Genomic DNA, 20,923 nt, shown 5'->3' on the forward strand with positions numbered 1-20,923 from the left:
CTACAGAAAATAATTAAGCATCAGGGATGATAATGTGATTAGCAAGTAAAACACCTGGAATTTGCTTAGCAAATCAGAAAGCAAAGAGAGGACTGCTGTGAAACTGCAGCAGTTCCTCCCCTGCCCAACCTCATCACCAGCGCTGAAGAACCATCCTCATCTTCAGAAGTAAGCAGGGGGGTCAGGCCTGCCACTGTAGAGAAATACCCCACTATTTGTCACCTGCCTAAAGGCCTATTGGGTCCTGGTTGATCGTCTGGCCCCTCATGTTCCTGAAGGGCACCCCCACTGGCCTGAAAAAAAGCACATAGAACTTCTGGGATGTGGGGGGCAGGGGGTGTCCAACCATCCTTCTGAGAATAACATAATATGTAGATGCATCTGATCTACATGAGCCTGAACCAATTACAGAAATCAATACTTTGTGTTGCAAACCTAATTAAATGATTGACCAATTGACTGATTATATTAACATTTAGGTTCTTATATGCCAGGCCCTTCACTAAGCACTATATGTGTTATCTCTTAATCCCAAGAATAACTATATAAGGTGAATAATATTATCATTCCCATTTTATAAGTAAGGAAACTAAAACTTAGGAAGATTCAGCAGTATGTTCCAATCATATAGCTCAAAAGCAGCAGAGCCAGGTTCAAATTCAGATACGTGTGAATCCAAAAGCCAAGCTCATGACCTTATAATAGAAGAACTGGTTAATAAATAACAAACATCTATACAGTGGAAAGTTAGACACTTAAAAAACCGTTACACAAAAATACTAGAAAACAGAAAAATGTTCACAATAAAGTGTTAAGTGAAAATAAATTAACAAAACATGTATAGTAAGAGTCAAGGATAAATCTCAAAATGACATTTATGGTGAAATAATGTGTGATTTTTAAATAATTTTTTATATATTTTCCATTTTCTACAATAACTATATTACTTTTTTTTAATTTTATTTATTTCTGGCTGCGTTTGGTCTTCATTGCAGCACGCTGGCTTTCTCTAGTTGCAGGGAGTGGGGGCAACTCTTCACTGCGGTGCGCAGGCTTCTCATTCCAGTGGCTTCTCTTGTTGCCGAGCACGGGCTCTACGTGTGTGGGCTTCAGTAGCTGTGGCTCGCGGGCTCTAGAGCACAGACTCAGTAGTTGTAGCACACTGGTTTTGTTGCTCCGCGGCATGTGGGATCTTCCCGTACCAGGGATCAAACCCATGTCCCCTGAACTGTCAGGCAGCTTCTTAACCACTGCACCACTAGGGAAATCCCTACTATATTAATTTTATAATCAATCAAAATATTTTGTTTTAATTTTAAAAGGCTAGCAAATACAAACAAAATGATAACAGTGGTTTTAGTTGAATGGCACAATTATAAGAGGTTTTATTTTCACTTTTACACTTTTCCATATTTTCCCAAATGTAACAGTATTACAATGCGTTACTTCATAACCACACACACACACAAAGTTAAGAACTCTAAAGAGCTGAGCTCCTTTCTAAAATGCTTAATTGGATGCCTGTGGCAGAGACTACCAGTGGTCCTTCAATATTCATTCTCTATGTCTTCTACAGAAATAGACCCTGAGATTTTCAACTGGGCACATTTCGTGTAATAGGGCTTCAATTCCCAGCCTCGTGTTTGCCCAGGTGTAGCCATGTGCCTAAGTTCCTGTCAATAGGATATGAGGTAAAATGCTGTGTGCAACATCCAGGAGGTGTCCATCCTGCTGTTGGGAAGGTGCATGAGATCCCTAGACCTCCACTTTAGACCATGAGAAAGTCCACACCAGATGCCAGATATAGATGCCAGAAGAGAGAGCTGGAAGCGGCATGGACCCCAGAAGGCTACAGATCCACCACACCACCCCTGACTTGTATGTAAGAGAGAAATCTATTTTGTTTTCCTGGAAGGTGGGGTGATGTTTTTATGATATGTTACTGAATCTACATCCTAACTAAAACAGTACTTAAATACTTAAAATAATTTAGACTAGTTCTCTCTCTCTTTCTCTCGTGCTCCCTCTCTCTCTCTCTCTCTCTCTCTCTCTCTCTCTCTATATATATATATATATATATATATACACACACACACACACACATTTATGTACACACACGTGTGTGCAAGTGTTCATGAATATTTGTATATAAATATATGTGTGTGTGTATGTGAAATATATTAATGGCATCACTATGATTTGGGACAACAGGACCAGTCCAGCTGAAGACTTCTGGAATTAGAGCAGTGGAGAAAAGGAACACAAACAGCACAGCCATTCTAATATCTAATCTAATATCAAGAATGGGGGCTGGGCTTCCCTGGTGGCGCAGTGGTTGAGAGTCCGCCTGCCGATGCAGGGGACACGAGTTCGTGCCCCGGTCCGGGAAGATCCCACATGCCGTGGAGCGGCTGGGCCTGTGAGCCATGGCCGCTGAGCCTGCACATCCGGAGCCTGTGCTCCGCAATGGGAGAGGCCACAACAGTGAGAGGCCCATGTACCACAAAAAAAAAAAAAAGAATGGAATGTCTGAGTAAAGGCCTCAGTAGATCACAAGTCTCAGAGAAAGATGCAAACAGCAGGCTTTAGAAATCTTTCCATGCAGATGCAGCTAGATGCCTCTCTTCATGTTAGAATAATTATTTACTTGTTACTACTGTGTGCACTTGTCACACTGTTTTGCAATTTTCTTTTATGTGGTTACCTATACCTGTAGATTATGAGATCCTTGATGCAGAGACCAGTTCTTTTTACTTTCAACTTCTTAGTGTCCTAGAGGCCAATACAGTGTCTGGCATAAGGTAAGCAGTTAAACATTTGTTAAATGAATGAACAAATAACACACTGGATTATTGGTTGCTTGTACAAACAGACTTAAATACTAAGGTATATATTACAAAGAAGCAACATATTAGAAGGTATATATTAAAGCACAAACTCTAGATATTAGAGAAAAATCATCTCCAAGTATATATACATTTTGATAAGTTAATCAAACTAAAAGTGAATTTCAATATGGTGGACTCTTCAATTCTATCAAGGTATTGAAATAAAATATTGAAACAGAGCCTACAGTACGGAACTGAAAAATATACATCTTACTGCCTATCAGAAAAAAAACAATATCATTAGGAACCTCTATATAATGTATTTTATAATAACCATATTTGGGGGAAATTTTCATATTTACTGAAATTTTAGTTATGTCTTGCTTTACAATTATTGTATTATGTCAATAATCAAAGAACTGGATCAGATACCAATGCTGAATAAATATTTGTTGAATTAAATGGAAATTTAAATCAAAAATAGAAGCAAAATTGAAAGAGTTGATAGGAGGCTTTTGGCATCCTCCCTACAACCACAATATAAAGCATTACTTTATTTTCTGGTAAACAAATTTAGTTTTATCTCCCTTTCTTGAAGAATAGCAACAAAATAGAGAGGGAGAGAGATTACTTATACTAAATATGGCTTTTGCTTATTAATACGTAGTGATCTTTTTATATTCGTTTAGTTCCCTTATAACATACACAGTACAGGAGAAAAATAAACAAATTTGAGCATTAAAATTCTCTCCACAGTTCACTTAGAAAATATGCTACTTTGAAATCTTAGCTAAGAGTCTATCCTTGTTTATATTAAAAATGCTGATGTAGTCTGGCCACCTGCTAGGCAATAAAAGATGTATAAAATTCAAAGAACTTTGAGCAATTCACTTCCATTACCACTGCCTTGTGGCTGTCAAGTTTAGTAAAGTCAGAGACTCCAACCTAAAGCCAATAAATGAGTATCCTTGAATAAATGTAAATGTATTAATAATATTATCTCCTGTGTACATTCTTTCATTTCCAATGCATATATATAAATTTATCCTAAACAAATGGGAAAGTTAAAGGCATAATAATTCTAACATAAATGGATGAATATACAGGATTAAAACCTACTGTGAGTCTATCTCTGTTTTGTAAATAATTTCATTTATATCATTTTTTTTTAGATTCCACACGTAAGTAATAGCATATGATATTTACTTACAAAACAGAAATAGACACAGATATAGGAAACAAACTTATGGTTGCCAAAGAGGAATCAGGGGAGGAATAAATTTTAAGTTTAGGTTTAACAAATACACACTAATATATATAAAATAGATAAACAACAAGGACCTACTGTATAGCACAGGGAACAATATTCAATATAATAACCTATAATAGAAAATAATCTGAAAAAGAAAGATACATATACAAATGTATAACTGAATCACTTTGCTGTATACCTGAAACTAACACAACATTGTAAATCAATTATACTTAAATTTAAAAATTCAGATAACAATTAAAAAAAAACTTACTGTGAAATTCATGCCATAAAAAAGGATTTTTCATAATATGTCTTCCAGAGAACTGTACACCACCAGATACAATTTTTTGAAAGTACATATTTCCATGCTGTCAATCATTAAATCCCCTTTGAACTATTTTAATTAAAATAACTAACAATATTTAAACACATATTAGTAAACATAGTTGAGTCCCAATAAGAAAAATTCTGAGGAATAGTAAAGTTAACTCAATGAGCTTCTCCAATATTTATCTTAAAATTATTATTAGCATGTAATTATGATGATTTCAATACTTTAGAATCTCTAACCAATCTATAATTGTGCCACTGTTAATGGTACCATCAATAAGGTGTCTCCTATACATAATTTCGTATAAAGTCTCCCAGATGGCAAGTTAAATTATAGGGATATACTTAATTAACTGGTATTTTACCTAATTGGCAATAAATATGGGAAACTCTCAGTTACCAATAATTTGGACAGATAAAGATATTACCAGTTTTAGTACTAAAGCAGCATATATAATTATTGACAATGTCCACCTGAAACAAATATATGAGCATTCTGGTTTCATTCCAAAAGTAGTATCCAGATTTCAACTCTTGGCACCATGACCTAGCAATGACTCAGATAGTATAGTCACAGCAATGGGCTGGGGGAGGGGTGGACACGGTTTAGTCCAAGGGGTTTCTAATGAACACCTAGGCTGGACTCTATTTTCAGCCCAGATTCTGGGCCATTTACATGTATTCATGGCAACTGAGTTGGGGTCTTCTTAACTAGAGCAGATGTCTGCTGGAATTTTTTTTTTTTTTTTGGATAGATTTTGGGAAAACAACATTTTAAGATGATCTGTTAGGGGCGGCTCTAGTAGGAGGTTGAGAGAGAAAGGTCCCACAACTATTCATCATCTTCGACATTATTTGTAAAACAACACCTGCTTAAGATTCCCTTGGGCGGTGGGGTTGGTTATATGAGTGTAAATATTCTAAATGCTTAGGTTGTAAAGGATCAGTCAGCCCATCAGTGGTATGCTGAGGGCCCAACACTGTGTGTGTTCTGAGAGGGATGATAAAATATCCAAGCCACAACCCTTATCTACAAAATTTACTCATTGTTTTACACAGCCTAGTCATGATTATCAATTGCCAGTCCAGAAAGCTGATGCACCCACCCAGAGGAATTATAATTTTAAGGTCAAAAACTCCTTAGGATTAACTAGCTCAGTGATTGATTTTTCAACCTGCCTGGGAGTTTTGTTTTGTTTCTTTTAAGTGCATTTCTTAAGAGTTTTCTAAAAAAGTGAAGGCACTACAACTATGCAGTTGTGGAACTATGCAGTTGTGAAAAATGAAACATTTTAAACCACAGAATCTCCAGGTTTGGGAATCAGGAATTTAAATTATTTAAAGCTCTTTCCATTCTGATGTGAAACAAGGTTTGGGAACCATTGATCTGATCAAACTTGCTTGAATTTATTCTACAGAATCCCTATCTAAAACAGACGTTTTGGAGGAGACAAAACAATCTAGATTTTTAGAAGGATAGTTGATGTATGGAACAGTAAAAGGAAGAGAAATGCATCTTAGAGAACAAGCTAATGATGAGTCATTGAAACATCACCCCCAATCCCCAGGAAGGCTTTTTGAGGGATCAACCCAGAATCCTCAGGGAAAGATGACAGAATGGAATACTGCCCTGTCCTTCACCCACTGGAAGCAGGATCTCAACTGCAACTTCACATACTCCAACATCAGTTCTGCTATGATGCAGAACTGCTTCCAGAAACCCCAAACCAGACTTAAGACAGGGGAGTATTTTTCAACCTGCATTTAGGCCATTCATCCTTTGGATTATCATAAAAATTTGAGACTGCCTCTCCTTCATCCAACTCCTGAAAGTTAGAAATCAGTGCTCCAAAGCCTCATTACCCTCAACATCCAGGAAATTTTCCTAATAAACTTCATATTCCGAAGTTCTTAAAACTTTAAAAAAATTTTCCAAATATAAAAATGTATTATAAGTTGAACACACTTTTCAAATGGTCTCCTGGATGCTCTAATGTGGCACCACTGGTGTGGAGTTGAGGGGGCTCCTTATCTCTCTCTACTCACCTCTATGCTACTTCCCCAACACTGGGTTAGAGCTTATAAAAAAAGAGCCAAAAGTAACTCAGAGGGGCCTTAAGCAAGAATGATGAGGTGAGTACTGTATGGGTGACACCAGAGTCTGTCGAGCCTTAAAGAGTAAGTCCCAGAAAGACTGCCTAGGACAGCTCCTTGAAGAAGATGCCAACATCACCAGAGAAAAGTCCCCCTTTACTATCCCAAACAACTGTAGTAAATCTGAGTGTGAAACTTTCCCGAATCAATACAGTCACCTGCATACCTACAAAATTTGAATAATAGCTAAAAGTTCATAACAGGCAGATGGATGAAGAATTAAGTATATATAAAACCAGGCACAGCTTTTCAGAAAATGTTTTTAAACATAAATTAGAAAGACTATGCCGTTGTGAAAAAGCGAAAAATCTTAAACCACCAGACTTAGCATGATTTCTTTGATTATTTTGGCTTTTAGTTGTGATATGTTTCTTACTTATATTGTGGATATTTGATAATGCCAATTACATTCCTGATATACAGAGAAGGAAACTATGGACTTGCTCTTCTGTCAAACTACCAACTCAGAAGAAAGTTTGTTCTATTAGTCAATAATCCTTTTCAACATGTTCATAATCGCTTCAGGTGCAACCCAAGGAAGTCTATTCAAGAACAGTTTAGAAAAGACTATTGAAAATGTTTATGTACATTTTAAGAAGTTGAATGAAATATACACAAGTGATAACAAATTTGACCTTGCTCTACACATACACAGTAAATGAACAACTACACCTTCAATCCCTAAAGTCCTTTTCTACCAATAAGCCCAGAGTTCTATGCATATTCCTATTAATTCCAACATTATCCTTGGAAGTTAGATAACAAGTAATACCCATTATACAGAAATAGACATCAAGACCTAATGAGATTTAATTATTTTTCCTAATTTACAGCCACTAGATGACAAAGTCAAGAGTAAAATTCCTAGCTCATACAGGTCTGGGGTCCTGAGTTCATGCAGAATTAGAAAATATCACTACAATGAATTCATTCTACTAAAATTGTTTTTAATTTTAATTTTAAATTCTGATTTGAAATAATTTTATTATATATTATATAAAATGATATAATTATATATATATGTGTGTGTGTGTGTATATATATATATATATATATATAGTTTCAGGTAATGGAACTCTCTTGGAATTAGACAAAAAACATTGAGAATGCCTTACAGGCAATATACTATATCCCTCAAGGAAGCTAAGGGTACTTTTAAATAGTCTTCCAATGCATTCTCCTTTAGATAAACTGAAAACTTTTCCTTGCTTAATCATTTGATCTGGCCATGTGTTAAAAAGATATTCCTTTATTTCATTTAAGAATTTCACTTAAGAAGTATCCGTGATTCCATATTACTTAGTGGTTAAAAAGAAATGAACCATGAAGTCATGGAGGAACACAGAGAAACCTTAAATACCTATTACCAAGCTAAAGAAGCCGACTTATAAAGTCTATACACTGTATGATTCCATCTATATAACATTCTGGAAAAGGCAAAACTGTGGAGAGAGTGGAAGGATCTGTGGTTGTGGGGTGGTGTGGGGGGGCGATAAGGAGGGGGAGGTAGAGCACAAAGGATTTTTAGGACAGTGAAACTCCGTATGATACTCCATATGGTAGATACATGCTATCATCCATTAGCAAAACCCACGGAATGCACACCCAGAGTGGATCCCAGTGTAAACTATGGACTTTGAGTGATACTGATGTGTCAATGTAGGTTTACCAATTGTAACAAATATACCACTTGATAGTCGGGGAGGCTGCTGTCTGTTTAGGTGAAGGGGTATATGGGAAGTCTCTATACCTTCTGCTCAAATTTTGCTGTGAATCTAAAACTTCTCTAAAAAACAAAAAAGTGTTTTTAAAAATCTGAAAAAAAGAAGTAGCCGTGATTCCAGACCAAGAACTTTTAAAAGGTTTCAATGATCAAGGACAAGGGTGGGTCCTTTGCTTCCATTTCAATAACACAGAGAAAAGAGATCCACTTATTCATCATTAAATGTAAGCAGCAGACTGAGAAACCGCTTGACTGCTTGTTGCAGCCCAAGTCAAGCCCATCCTTTCACTTTCCATTGCTTTCTAGGGGGTGACAAACAGGAGAGAAAACCCTATAACCTAAATATTAAAGCTCTGAAAAAGCAAGGCCTTAACTATCCTCTGATAGGGCCAGTCCATTCCCTATCCCAAAGCTCACCTTCTTAACTTCTGCCTAAATTCCTTTTCTTGTTCTGAGTCTTCTGCCGATGATATATTTCCCTGTCTTCTTCCCTATCACACATTTTTTTTCTTTCTTACAGGTCCTAGCCGGAGTCTAATCTCGCCTATAAAAATGCAAACCCACAATAATCTCCTTTAAATAACATTGTATATATTTTCTGCACCACTGAATTTGTACTTTAATATGTCCTTTCTCTTTAATTGGATTACAAACTCCTTGAGGTCAGAATCTGGGTCTTAGAACTGTATTTGCCTGGCACAAAATATGTATTCAATTACTACTTGCTGAATAAATGGATGTGGTCAAAGTTCTGGACACAGGGAGAAGAATACTCTGGCAGGCATGGGAGAGGGGGATGGAAGGAGCTACAGACAAAGGAGACAAAGAAAAGGGATAACCTATGGAATAATGTTCTATGACAGAAAAGGTAGAAGAAGCAAAGGAGGCAAATGTCTAGGGGAAGCTACCAGAACCACTGACTCTTCCTAAAATTGATGCAAAGCACAAAGAATCAGAGGCTACCCTGGAAAAATAGCATAATTCACTGGAAAACATCACTCGACCAGCAGTCAGGATATTCATGTTTTGGTCTAAAATCTGACACTAACTAGCTGTGACCAGAAAAAGAGATTTAACTGCTCTTGGCAACTCATATCTAAACCTAGGATACTAGACTTGATCTCTAAAGGTCCCTTTGGCTCACATATTACATGATTCGATAGTTTTCCTTCATCTTGAAAAGAGTTTTCATTTCATTTCTTCTGGGCAAGGAGGGGCGTGAATGCACTAAAAGGTATAATAAACAATACAATATGGAGGCTTTCGTTGGTAGAAAGATGAGCAGGATTAAAAAGACAACATAAAATAAACTAAATGCCTATGATGATACTGAAGCAGAACACTTCTTTGATATTTGCGTTGCTTATCTGATCATTTTAGCTGAGCAATATTCCCATTGTGATAGGTCAAGGACTCAGAGTGAGGCAGAGCTGGAGATAGAAGTGGGAATTAGAGACAACACCTTTCAAACACTTGCTTTCCTTCAATGATGGAAAAGTACCTTGTTGATTTAAAAGGGTGTGAAAAGCATTTAAAGATCCTTTTGATTGGGAGGAGATATGTCAATGTAAGAATATCATTGACATCTGATTTCAAGTCATCACATATGCTCAAAGACTTGGACTAATAAAAGCAAAAAGATCAATTTACAACGCATTGAAATGTCTGGCAGTAAAGCTAGAAAAGACTGTGTATCAAACAGCATTTGGCTTCCCTCTTTTTTCAACCTCCCCTTCACATCAGTGCTAATCACTCAGCACTCCCTTAGTACCTGGAATTCTCTTTTATATCTGAGCATCTCTATCACAGACAGAATCGATTGATCTAATAAACTTATCCTAACTTTACAGTCTAGGGACTATGTGCTCTCCCTTTCAGAATATACTTGTCTTCAAACAAGGCCCCGGAAGAGGGCAAATGCTAAATCAAAAAGAAAGACTGATAGAATTACATGTATCCGTGGGAAAAACATCTGAAAGCCACAACGTCCCCAGACCCTTTCAGATCTTTACACACAGCTCTGCTGTACAGTGACCTGTCTCTATTAAAAGAATGTTTCGTTTTTAATTAAGGAAACGAAGGATTCAAGTCAATCAATAGGAAAATGCTATATTTGAATGCTGTGGTAAATGAAGAAGAGCCTCAAAGTCCAAATACAAAAATAAAATGGAAAATAAAAAATTTTGCAGAAAGATCTTAAGGGTCTTCTTTAACCTCCCAGTTTTCCCATATTAGTTTTATCTGATAAGCTAATTGTCACTTTGAAAACACAACAGTATAAAACATTTGGCCCTAATGGTGTGAGGCAAGAGACAAATAAGCCTAATTGTTCAGGGATCAATGACGAGTGGGGACAGTGGGGTGGGCAGGAGGGTGAAAACTGGTGACTCTGAGGCTCCCTCCTAACCAGCTGAGTGCTTTCGGTTTGGTCAACTTGGAATTTTTTTAAACAATTTTTTAAATTATGTACAATCAAAATTGGGGAGGTTTTTTTTGGTTTTATTTTGTTTTTTGGTTTTTTTTTGCAGTATGCGGGCCTCTCACTGTTGTGGCCTCTCCCGTTGCGGAGCACAGGGTCCGGACACACAGGCTCAGCGGCCATGGCTCACGGGCCCAGCTGCTCCATGGCATGTGGGATCTTCCCAGACCAGGGCACGAACCCACGTCCCCTGCATCGGCAGGCGGACTCTCAACCACTGCGCCACCAGGGAAGCCCGGGGAGATTTTTATATAAAAACTTGGGTTTGGGGGTTTTTTTTAGAATAATCAAAGGAACAGACAACTTTGAGAGGATAATTTCACAAGGCAAGAAGCAGTTGGAAGGAACAATCCCATAAGAGACTGAAGCTTGACTTTCACCATGTGAAAATGAGAACATTAAATGTGTTCTCCATGTGAAGCAAAGAATTGCCCTTTTTCCAGGGGCAGAAGGAACCTGAATGCACTAGAGTATGGTAACCTGAATGGATAAGTTTCATTAAGGAAAAACAAGGGCGGGATTAAAAAGACAGCATAAATCCTAAGTCAGATACCTATGACTCTATTGAAACTGTAGAAGAACATTTTTTGAAATTATTTTTACAGTTTCTCTAGTGCAGATAAGCACTGCTTATAAGAAAAAATTGCCAAAAACAAAACTTTTAAAGAAAAGTCAAATTTGTTCTTTTCAGTTACTGAAAAGAAAGGATTTGTCATCAACACTTACCCTCAATACCCTGGATCCTCTCAAAGAATTTTACATGTCTTTTGTTTTTGAAATAAGAAAGGTAGGGCTTCCCTGGTGGCGCAGTGCTTGAGAGTCCGCCTGCCGATGCAGGAGACGCGGGTTCGTGCCCCGTTTCGGGAAGATCCCACATGCCGCGGAGCGGCTGGGCCCGTGAGCCATGGCCACTGAGCCTGCGCGTCCGGAGCCTGTGCTCCGCAAATGGGAGAGGCCACAACAGTGAGAGGCCCGGATAACGCAAGGAAAAAAAAAAAAACAAAAAAGAAAGGTATATAATTCCATTTATGAAGTGAGCCTCTTAAAAAATTTCCTGATTGAAACTTGGTCCTCAACCTAAGTTCACAGTATATGGTGAAGGTCTAAAGAAAGCTTATTTAACCTACATTGGTAATGCATTAATGAGTCTTTTAAAGTGATAATTTTAATTCCCCAATCTTCAACCATAAAGACTATATAGTGCTAATCTGCCTTGCCCTTTCGATTAAACTTGTTAAGGGCATTCTATTTAGTCAGCACCAGGAATGAGCCATTAAAATTCTTGATCGGTAAGAGCTGTGTTCAGTGCTCTGTTGTTTTAAATTCCATTAAATCCAATGGTCTTTATCGCAGAATGACCACCGTGACTTCAATCAGGCAATTTAATTATCTTACAAAATTGTCAGCAGAAACAGCAAAGAAAAACAGGAAGCCCTATGACGTTATCAGATTGAAATCTCCCTCTTCAGTGTTTAATCTAGACCAATCAATATTGATGATGTGCACCTACTTCCTTCTCTTTCAGGGGATTTTGACCTTACCTTTCATGCTAAGATTTAGGATTTAAGATTCATTTGAAGCACTTCTAGTACCTTGATAACTGGATTACAAATTGAAAGTCCACAGAAGATAAAGCTTCACCACCCAAATGCAAAACAATCAACAATTCCACTTCAATACTTTAGACCATCCTACCGAGGAAAACTTCGGATCTCCTGCAAACCCCAGGTATTATGGATGCAGTAGATTAAAACCTTAAGGCTATTACGGTTGAAAGACAGTGAACTACTTTCTACTCTGATGTGTAAAAATGGACATCAACAATTTCCAGGGAATCAATGGAACTGGAGCTAGAATAACACAGTAAAATCCTAATAACAGAAAGAGAAAATAAATCCCTCACTTGAATTTCTACCACAAAAGAGCAAGACATTTATCAGAAATTTTGATAATTAAAAGAAAATCAAAGATTACATCATCATTATCATAGGCAACCCTTTATTTAATGGTCAATAGACTTGAAAAGGCTCTGATAACCAATGATACATCCTGTGTTTGGTCTATGTTATGTTCCTCCTTTGTGTGGGAGCAATTCACATTAACTTTCCTGTGCTGAGTAAATGTTGAAACAGTGTCATTTGAGAATTCAGGACTGAACACACTGCAGTGATCACTTGAATTAAGCTAAAAAGCAAAAGGTGTCTATCTGAAGAAATGTCTACTGACATATAAACCCTTGTTCACTTCTTAAAGACAACCTCACAAAGCAAGAAAACATGTTGAGTCCCATGTGTCTTGGTGGAGAAGAGGTGCTATTTCTAGAGGACAAAAAGATCATTTTTAAGTCATTTTCTGAAACGAGTGTGCCTCCGTTGATGGATCACATCAGAGTTATTCTTTGAAGCTTTAAGAATAAGTGAGAACTTATGTGAAAAAAAACAGATCAGATTCTTTTTCTTTTTCTTTTTTTTTTTTTTTTTAGCGTGGCCGTTGTTTTGGCGATTCTTGGCAAGATTTCCCTCCCCTGCTTTCCAGAGCTCAGCTGAGCAGGTGTTCGGGCTTTATCTGTTTCAGACAGTAGCCGCTATTACTCCCCCATCCCCACCTCCCCAGAGCCAGTTTTCCAGCTTCCAGATGTAAAGCCACTCCCCCCCTCCCGCCCACCTCACCTAAAGGAAGAAAAATCTCTTCCAAAGATCTTGTAGAGAGCGGCGGCTTCTAAGCCCAGCCAATTCATTCACACTCCTCGATATTGTAGCACATCTGCTACTAATGATTCTATCTGGGAGCACATGGGATAGCCAACAAATAGGGGGATTTCCATAGGAACACTTTCCGTTCCCTCTCACTCTGTGGGTTTTATAATCTGGGCTGGCCCTGAGCTGGTGGCCTTCACCTTTGGCATGTGCGCAGGGAGGTGGCTAAGCGCTGTGCCATGGAGCCAGCGCACAGTGCCAAGGAGGTCCGAGCGCGTCTGGGGGTAGACCTCGCCTGGGAAGCCTTTTAAAAAAAGCCGTCCTACTGGAACGCCGAAGAGAAAAGCTAGGTCGAAACATCTGAAGGGAATGAGTGGCCTACCACAATCTCAGCTCCTCTGAAAGGACTGTCTTGGAGAAGCTGCCCACGAGTTTGGGAGAAAGTTTGGGTTCCTGTCTTCGCTCTTGGCATTCTAACTGCCATTTCAGATAAGGAATTTGGAAAACCCGATCTCGAAGATCGTAAACAAGTGGTGACTTGGGAAGTGATTCCTTAAAGAAGATGCCAAAGCCGCCCAACCCCCAAACTCCGAGACGGACTGCTAGCCCTGCGTGGAGCCCCGCCCGGAGCTGGCTTCTACCCCTTCCCACGCTTTCCCAGGAGCAGAGGTCGAGCGAGGAAAGAAGGGTGGCTAAAGTAACAAAAGAAACGTTCAAGTACCTCGGAGCCACTGTGGTGCTGGGAGACCTTGGAATTGGGACTCGCGCCTTCGCCAGTCCAGCCGCTAGTGGGGCCGGGCCGCAGCTGCGGGGAAACAAAGGTGCCTCATTTACATTGCGCGGCGCCGCTGGCTGCCGGGCGGGAGCGCACGCGAGAAGCCCCGCGGGGGGCGTCGCAGGCTCCGAGCCTGAAAACGCCGACCCCAGGACTTCTGACCTGACCTGGAGCGGGGAAACTGACCCTCTAAGGGTCCAAGATCCACCGTGTCCCCCGACAATGCGCCCGCTGGGTGGTCGCCCTGGAGAAGCCAAGCTGGGCCAAGCCAAGATCAAAGGCGAGGAAACTGCCACAACCCACCCACGGCGCGGCGCCGCCCGCCTGCGGGCGAGGAGCTGACCCTTGGCTGACCCTCAAGTCGCTCCCCCATCTCCCCAGGCTGCCTGGAAGCTTCGGGAAAGCTCCCTGGGGTCGGCGCTCGGGGGACTTTCTCTAGAAGGTGTTTACAAAGCGGCTTCGGAGTAGCAGGCCCTAGTGGGCAGCCCCGAGGCCAGGCAGGGTGGGAGGGGCGCCAGGACACAGGCGCTCGCGGAAGCGACTGCAGGAAGTTTTCCTGGGGACCAGAGAGGAGTCATTGCGCCAGTGTTGGACTTGCTTCGCTAGAGTGCATTTGTCCGTGTGTGTGTGTGTGTGTGTGTGTGTGTGTGTGTGTGTGTGTGAGAGAGAGAGAGAGAGAGAGAGAGAGTGAGCACTCGGAAGATGGGCGGGGGTGGCGAGGGACTCGGCAAGTGTCAGCACCCTTGTAGGCTGCTCCGCGATCCACACTCGTTGGTAGGAGGACGCAGACTCAAGCCACAGCACTAGCGGGAGCAAGGGGGAGACCAGCAGAGAGCCCGTAAAGGTGATTTGCCACCACCAACGGGAAGAGGGCTAGGGGATGGGGCGGCCGCCGCGCGGGGCCCCGCGGTTGCCATAGCGCCGCCGCAGAGGCGCCCGGCGGCTGGCAGAGGCCAGCCACACCGGGATCGGTGGGAAAGGGGCTGGATGCCACCTCCTCAGTAGAGGCGGCGGGTCTCACCAGCACCCCAGGGGCAGCTGCTTCACCAGCGATTCCAACCCCTTCCCGTCCAAGGCACTGGGCCAGGGATGAGGCTCTGGTTCGCCTTTTCAGCTGAAGTTGAAAATAACCTTTCTCAAGAGTGGCTCATATGGGCACAACCAATCTCCATCCCGCTCAAAACATGTTTTTCCCAGACGAAAAGAAAACTCTTGCCATTGCATCAAAACATCCCCAACAGGTAAATGTTCCAAAGATTATCACGTATACAGTCCTTCACCACAGCTCAGGTCAGAAATCAGAGAAAATGGATCTCCACGTGGAATATGTTCGAAGTTAATGGAGAAAATAACAAGTTACCTAGAAACTGGGCTGTTGGTTTAAGGTAGCAAGGCACAGGTGGGAAGGTGTCTGCCTACTCCCCCATTTCTTACAGACATTCTTAGTAAGCACTGGTCTAGGAAAATGTATTCTTGTGTGTGTGTCAGCTCTTTTGGAAAGCTGCTACACACTGCTACAGTCGCCAAGATTTTTAATATGAAGATATGAAATGATCAGCGAATGTAACAATCTAATGATTCAGCACATATTATGCTGCAAGACCAGAGCAGCAATAATTAAATCTTTAGAGTGCTGGTGGCAGTCTTCCGGCTCCCCGACTTCTTTTTTTTCCCCACCCAGTCCTCAAACGCATTAAGACACACTCATTCACAAACACACTTCAGAAGACACCTCAGTATTCCAAATAAGTAGGTTGTACTACTCAAAATATTGGGCAAAACTACCAAACTGTAGCACTTACCATGCTTGAAGCAGAACAGCTGAACACACACACACATTTCCAGCAAAACAGGGACCTGTTTAATCTCATCCAAAGAAACAAGCATTCCTTTGGACGCTTGTTGCTAAGAGCAACGTGCTTAAGTACCATCTAAAGGCATGAAGAAAGCAGGAAAACTACTACAGCAGCAAGCAGGAATCCAGTTATAACTCATTGTCTTTTCTTGTCATTACCAGTCTTCTGGACTCCAGGTGTGTCTATGTGTTGGTGGGGGAGGGAAGGTAGGGTTCCCTTTTTCAGTATGTGAAAGAATTCCTACCCTGGTTCCACAAAGCCTGAGACAGATGATGAATTTTATCATTATAGAAAAAGCATATGGGAAAAAGGCAAGAGAGAATGTTGCTGGCATAATAGGAAGTACAGGCAATCACTCTTCGATTTAAATTTGACTGAGTGACTTAATGTATCTGCTTTTATCTCAAAGACATATACTCAGGATTATACGGTTTCCTGCACTCTTTGGTCTAAATCCACTCGAACTGTCAAAGGAGGCGCCCACAGTGGGAGCGTTTACCCTGCTGGCTTTCTCCTCTCTGGCTCTTATCTACTTAAGGGAACTTTCCCTGACTATTTCTACTGAAACTCCATTGGCCATCGAAAGCAGCTGAGCATTGCCCACGCTTCATTTCCTCCAAGCAAATCTTCTGACCAGCGTTTCCACCAGAGTCTCACGTTTAGATTTTCCTTCGAGCCCCAAGGAAACCTGATTCCTTAGGAAAGCAATGGGTTCCCCTCATATAGAACGGCCACCTCGGCTTTTTTTACTATCATGCTACAAGTGAAATAAAGATGCAGACTTAGACTCCCACACACAGACTCCCTCCGCCCCAGTCACCACTGTTCATCATGTATTATTAGTCCAGGACGCTCAGTGAGAAACCTGTGAGAGGAGGACTCACAAGTTTAAAACAAACAAAAACTCTCCCTCACGGCGCTATTTCTCTCAAACAGCAGCCTCCCCTTGTTAAGTAAAGCCTTCAACCTTACAACAATATCTTTAAAAGCTCCGCGTACCCACAAGGGCACCAGGGATGGAAAAACCGGTAGAATGAACCGAAAAGACTCTGATGACAAATCAAAACGGTTAGCGCCTTTCACTTGCGGACCTACCCAGGTCCCAGGCGGAAGCGGACAGACGCCAACTTGCCAGAGAGTTACCAGATATTAACTCATCGGCCAGGCCATCTGAGAGGCGTGTAGCCCCAGCGCGCACATTCTTGGGGAAGGAGCAGCGGGCCAAGCCGGGAGGCTCCCGGGGAGACAGGAGGGAGCAGCGGCGGTGGCCGTACCCCCAGCGTCATTACTGTCTCTGAGACTGGCTACCATGGGGATGCAATGCAGCCACCACTACCACACACTGACACTCACTTCATCCTCCCAAGGCTAATTTTTTTTTTTTTTTTCAGTAAAGGGGTGGGGTGGGGAGAAAAGAAATGAAAAGCACAGTGGGTCCTTTCAAACCCTGGGGTCGAAATGCACCGAGCCCACCCGCCTAGAGGAGCGAACACGCCTGTTTACATCCGGCTGCCTCTGAGCCGGATAGCAGGCGATGGAGAGGGATGGGGAATCTTACCAAATCTTAATACATGCGTGGTTCCTTGAGAATATCCAATCCACAGTAAGCACAGCAGGAGTTTAATGGTGCGCCTGAAGACTGGATTACTTAGAACCGGGGAAATAATCTTCATGGTGTTTCTGTGTCCACACGCGCGGCACCCACTTCCCCGATCTAGCGTTAGGCTCCCGGTTTGGGTAGGAATGAGGATGCGTCGAGTGGTGCCCGCAGACACGATCACGGCATGGTCACAGACAGAGAAAGGAGTCTCCGCTTCCCAAACCCATTAGCAATCGCTGCATGTTCTTCAATCACTGCGCCAAGGAGCAACCTTCCACTGCAAGGGATGGTGGGACATCCATGTTAGTCGGGAAGCATCCGGGAGAAATCCAGCACGCACACCCACAATGTCCGGCCGCGCGAGCCTGGGAAAGCAAAGGAGGAGGAAAATCAATAGGAAGCCCAGCCTTGGAAACCGCCGAGGCGTCGGTAGCGAGCCACAGTCCCAGCACAAAAGGCGCTTTGCTCGCAAAGGTTTTGCCAGGCCCTATTCTACTGCACTGCTGCACAGCTTCTGACGTGAAGCCAAGATTAAGTGAGAAAAATTGAGATAGCTGCTTGCCTCTTAAGGCTTCCTGCCAGCGAGCTTCCCAACATCTATTATGCAACCGATCTGGTCGCCCACCTTGAGCTGCAAGGAAGAAGTCGGATTTATCTGCGTGGAAAAAAAGTGCATTTATTTCCAGTAAGAGTCTTTACTAAGGTAGTGACTGATGTATGTAAGCGGACTTCCTACATCAACTGATGAATTTTAATAAATGACAAGCTAAGACAAAGTCACTTTGCCTAGGAGTTGTAAAAAAAGGAAGTGGTCTAACACGGAGGAATTTACTGCAAATGTAAACTGTTTTCAGGCTGCAAGAGGGTCTTTTTATACTTTTAAAATTCTGCCCAGGAATTAATATAGATTGAAGTGCAACCGGAGACGTGAAGATAGTCTCTAAAAACTTAAGTGGGACATTCCTTGATTACTACCCAGCAATAAAAACAGATTTCTGCAAGTGGCCTTTTAGGGGGGAAAATGTTGAATTAAAAGGAGAGAATCATATTTCCCACCCATTTTTACCTATCTAAAGTAATTATGCATATGTTAAAAGACAATGATATTTGAATGGGTGCAGCAAACTCCAAAGGCTTCAATAATTTATGCCCAAATTTCTTCTCACTTGGTTTTCTGAATATCTGTTTCTTGAAGAGCTAAAATATGGAATCATAGCTTGAGCAATATTGAGTGGCACAGTTTTATCTAAAAATACTTTATTATTTTCTAGTATTCTGATCAGAATATTCAGAGTCCCCAGACAGTGACAGTCTTGGCTTTCACAAGTAGCAATTTATTCAAGAAAAAAAGTACAGAAATATATTTTCTTTTAACATAAAAATATATTTTATTATTGAAACATGTAATATGCTGTCCTCCATGCATATAGATTAAAATATCCAATCCTAATATTTTACATTAGTAAGTGAAACAAAGATGGATAGTGATAAATATATTACTATATATTAATATTTTTAAGTGATCAGGAAGCACAAAACGCAAATTGCTGGACCTGTATCTTAAAATTAATCTTTTTCATAACCAACTAACAGAGCATAGGTTAACGCTTATGAAAAAGTTATAAGATCATATCATATTTAAAGAATATCTAAGTTTTAAGTAAGGAGCGATATGAGTACTATTTCTTCCAGATAGCAAAATTTTTTAAATCTATTTTAAATCTATTTTTTCTTAAGATATTATAAAATGCTGATTTGAAAATAAACCTACATTTTGCAAAGGCATTAAGTGGGCATTGATTTTTTTTTTTAAGATGGAGGCATAACTGCAGTGTCAAAAATAAGTATCATGAATGGCTAGTTCTGCAATGTAGCAGGCAATTCAATCAAATAATTTGAGCACTTTAAAAGGAACACCTTGTGCTAAAACCAAGGGTATCTAGCGACTCCTTCAGTCCATGTTTAAAATACCTCTTGTAAAGCATGTACAGCCCAACATGTCCTGTCTTGTATTTGCTGTCTCATTTATTCCATTCTGTTTGTTCCTTTTCTTTTTGATCATTGCAGAGATAATAATGACTGCCAGGGCAACAATAAATATTCTTATGTTTTCATCCATCAATATAATTGATATCTACTACCTGAAACTAGCATGCTCTGTTGTGACTAATCAAAATACTGCAGTTTTGAAGTCTGGTTGTCATTTAATTGAACTTGAGAAAACAAGATGTACCATAACTCCTTGTTCATGTATTCTGTTAACATAATGGCATCTGACATTACAGTTGTAGCTTTTCTACTTAAAACTAGCATTCTAAATTATTTAGTTTTTGTGGGATTATTTATTGGGTGTCTAGTTGAAAAGTGAAAGATCAAGCTTCTAATTTCATGAAGTTCTTACACAGTAAATTAAGCAGTAAAAAGTCTATCACAAATTTTTCTTACTATTAATTGGTCCCCAAAGAACCAATTTTGCACATATGCTAAATTAGGCTCATTTACATCCATCAGCTAATCCGAAAGGCTTCAACACCACAGACAGCAACTCCACCTGTCCAACTGAACTTCTGAAAGACAGGAGACGACCTTTCTTCAGTACCGCGGACAGCGCTCCAGACGTCAATTTATTCTGGAGCAGTACCTTGAAACTAGTACATTGAATGGGTAATGTGCCATCTGAAGTGACAGTGTGCATATTTCTGCTGTACAGACTCTGGGAGTTTGAATGATTGCATTGTTCACATTGTCAGAAGGACTATTTTGTCAACTGTGTTGTGTGTATATTTCAGTGTGACTTAACTGGGATTGCTTAGCATACCCAGGATGTGCTAATAGCCATCCCTTTCCAGGGCATACTACTACAAAAGCCATTTACACTAACTGTGAGTTCCCTTATGAGCACTAAACTTCTTGTTTCTCAGTACAGAAAATTGCCTGAAAGACCACCAAAATTCAGAATACTGAATAATGCTGTCAATGTTCAGTGGCTAAAGACATTTCTAAAATGTACAATTAGTTATTGCTTTAGAATTCTCCACCTCCAGATTTCCATCTGTTACAAGGGTTATCAGATTCATTTTCATTCTTTCTCATTAAACTTCACTCACTCCCAGGGCAAAAACAACAACAAAAACCCTAAAATTACCTCCTCAATACTACAACAAAATGATTTGGTGGTGTAGAAGATGCCTTATAGTAAGGCAATTGTAAAGTTATTACAAGTTTCT

The 20,923-nt window shown here is 40.5% G+C and overlaps 1 protein-coding gene across 3 annotated transcripts in view; it reads right to left on the reverse strand.

The window, feature by feature from the left end:
* The window catches only part of GRIK2 (glutamate ionotropic receptor kainate type subunit 2), a 668,512-nt gene extending 650,258 nt beyond the window's left edge, over positions 1 to 18,254 (reverse strand). For all 3 annotated transcript variants that reach the window (XM_007465776.1, XM_007465777.1, XM_007465778.1), the window contains exon 1: positions 17,655 to 18,254. In XM_007465776.1, the coding sequence (XP_007465838.1) occupies positions 17,655 to 17,769 (115 nt within the window). In that variant the 5' untranslated portion in view covers positions 17,770 to 18,254. The remainder of the gene's footprint in view (positions 1 to 17,654) is intronic.
* Between the last annotated feature and the right edge of the window lie 2,669 nt (positions 18,255 to 20,923).

The sequence above is a fragment of the Lipotes vexillifer genome, unplaced genomic scaffold (assembly GCF_000442215.2).
Source record: "Lipotes vexillifer unplaced genomic scaffold, Lipotes_vexillifer_v1.1 scaffold732, whole genome shotgun sequence".
Lineage (NCBI taxonomy): Eukaryota > Metazoa > Chordata > Mammalia > Artiodactyla > Lipotidae > Lipotes > Lipotes vexillifer.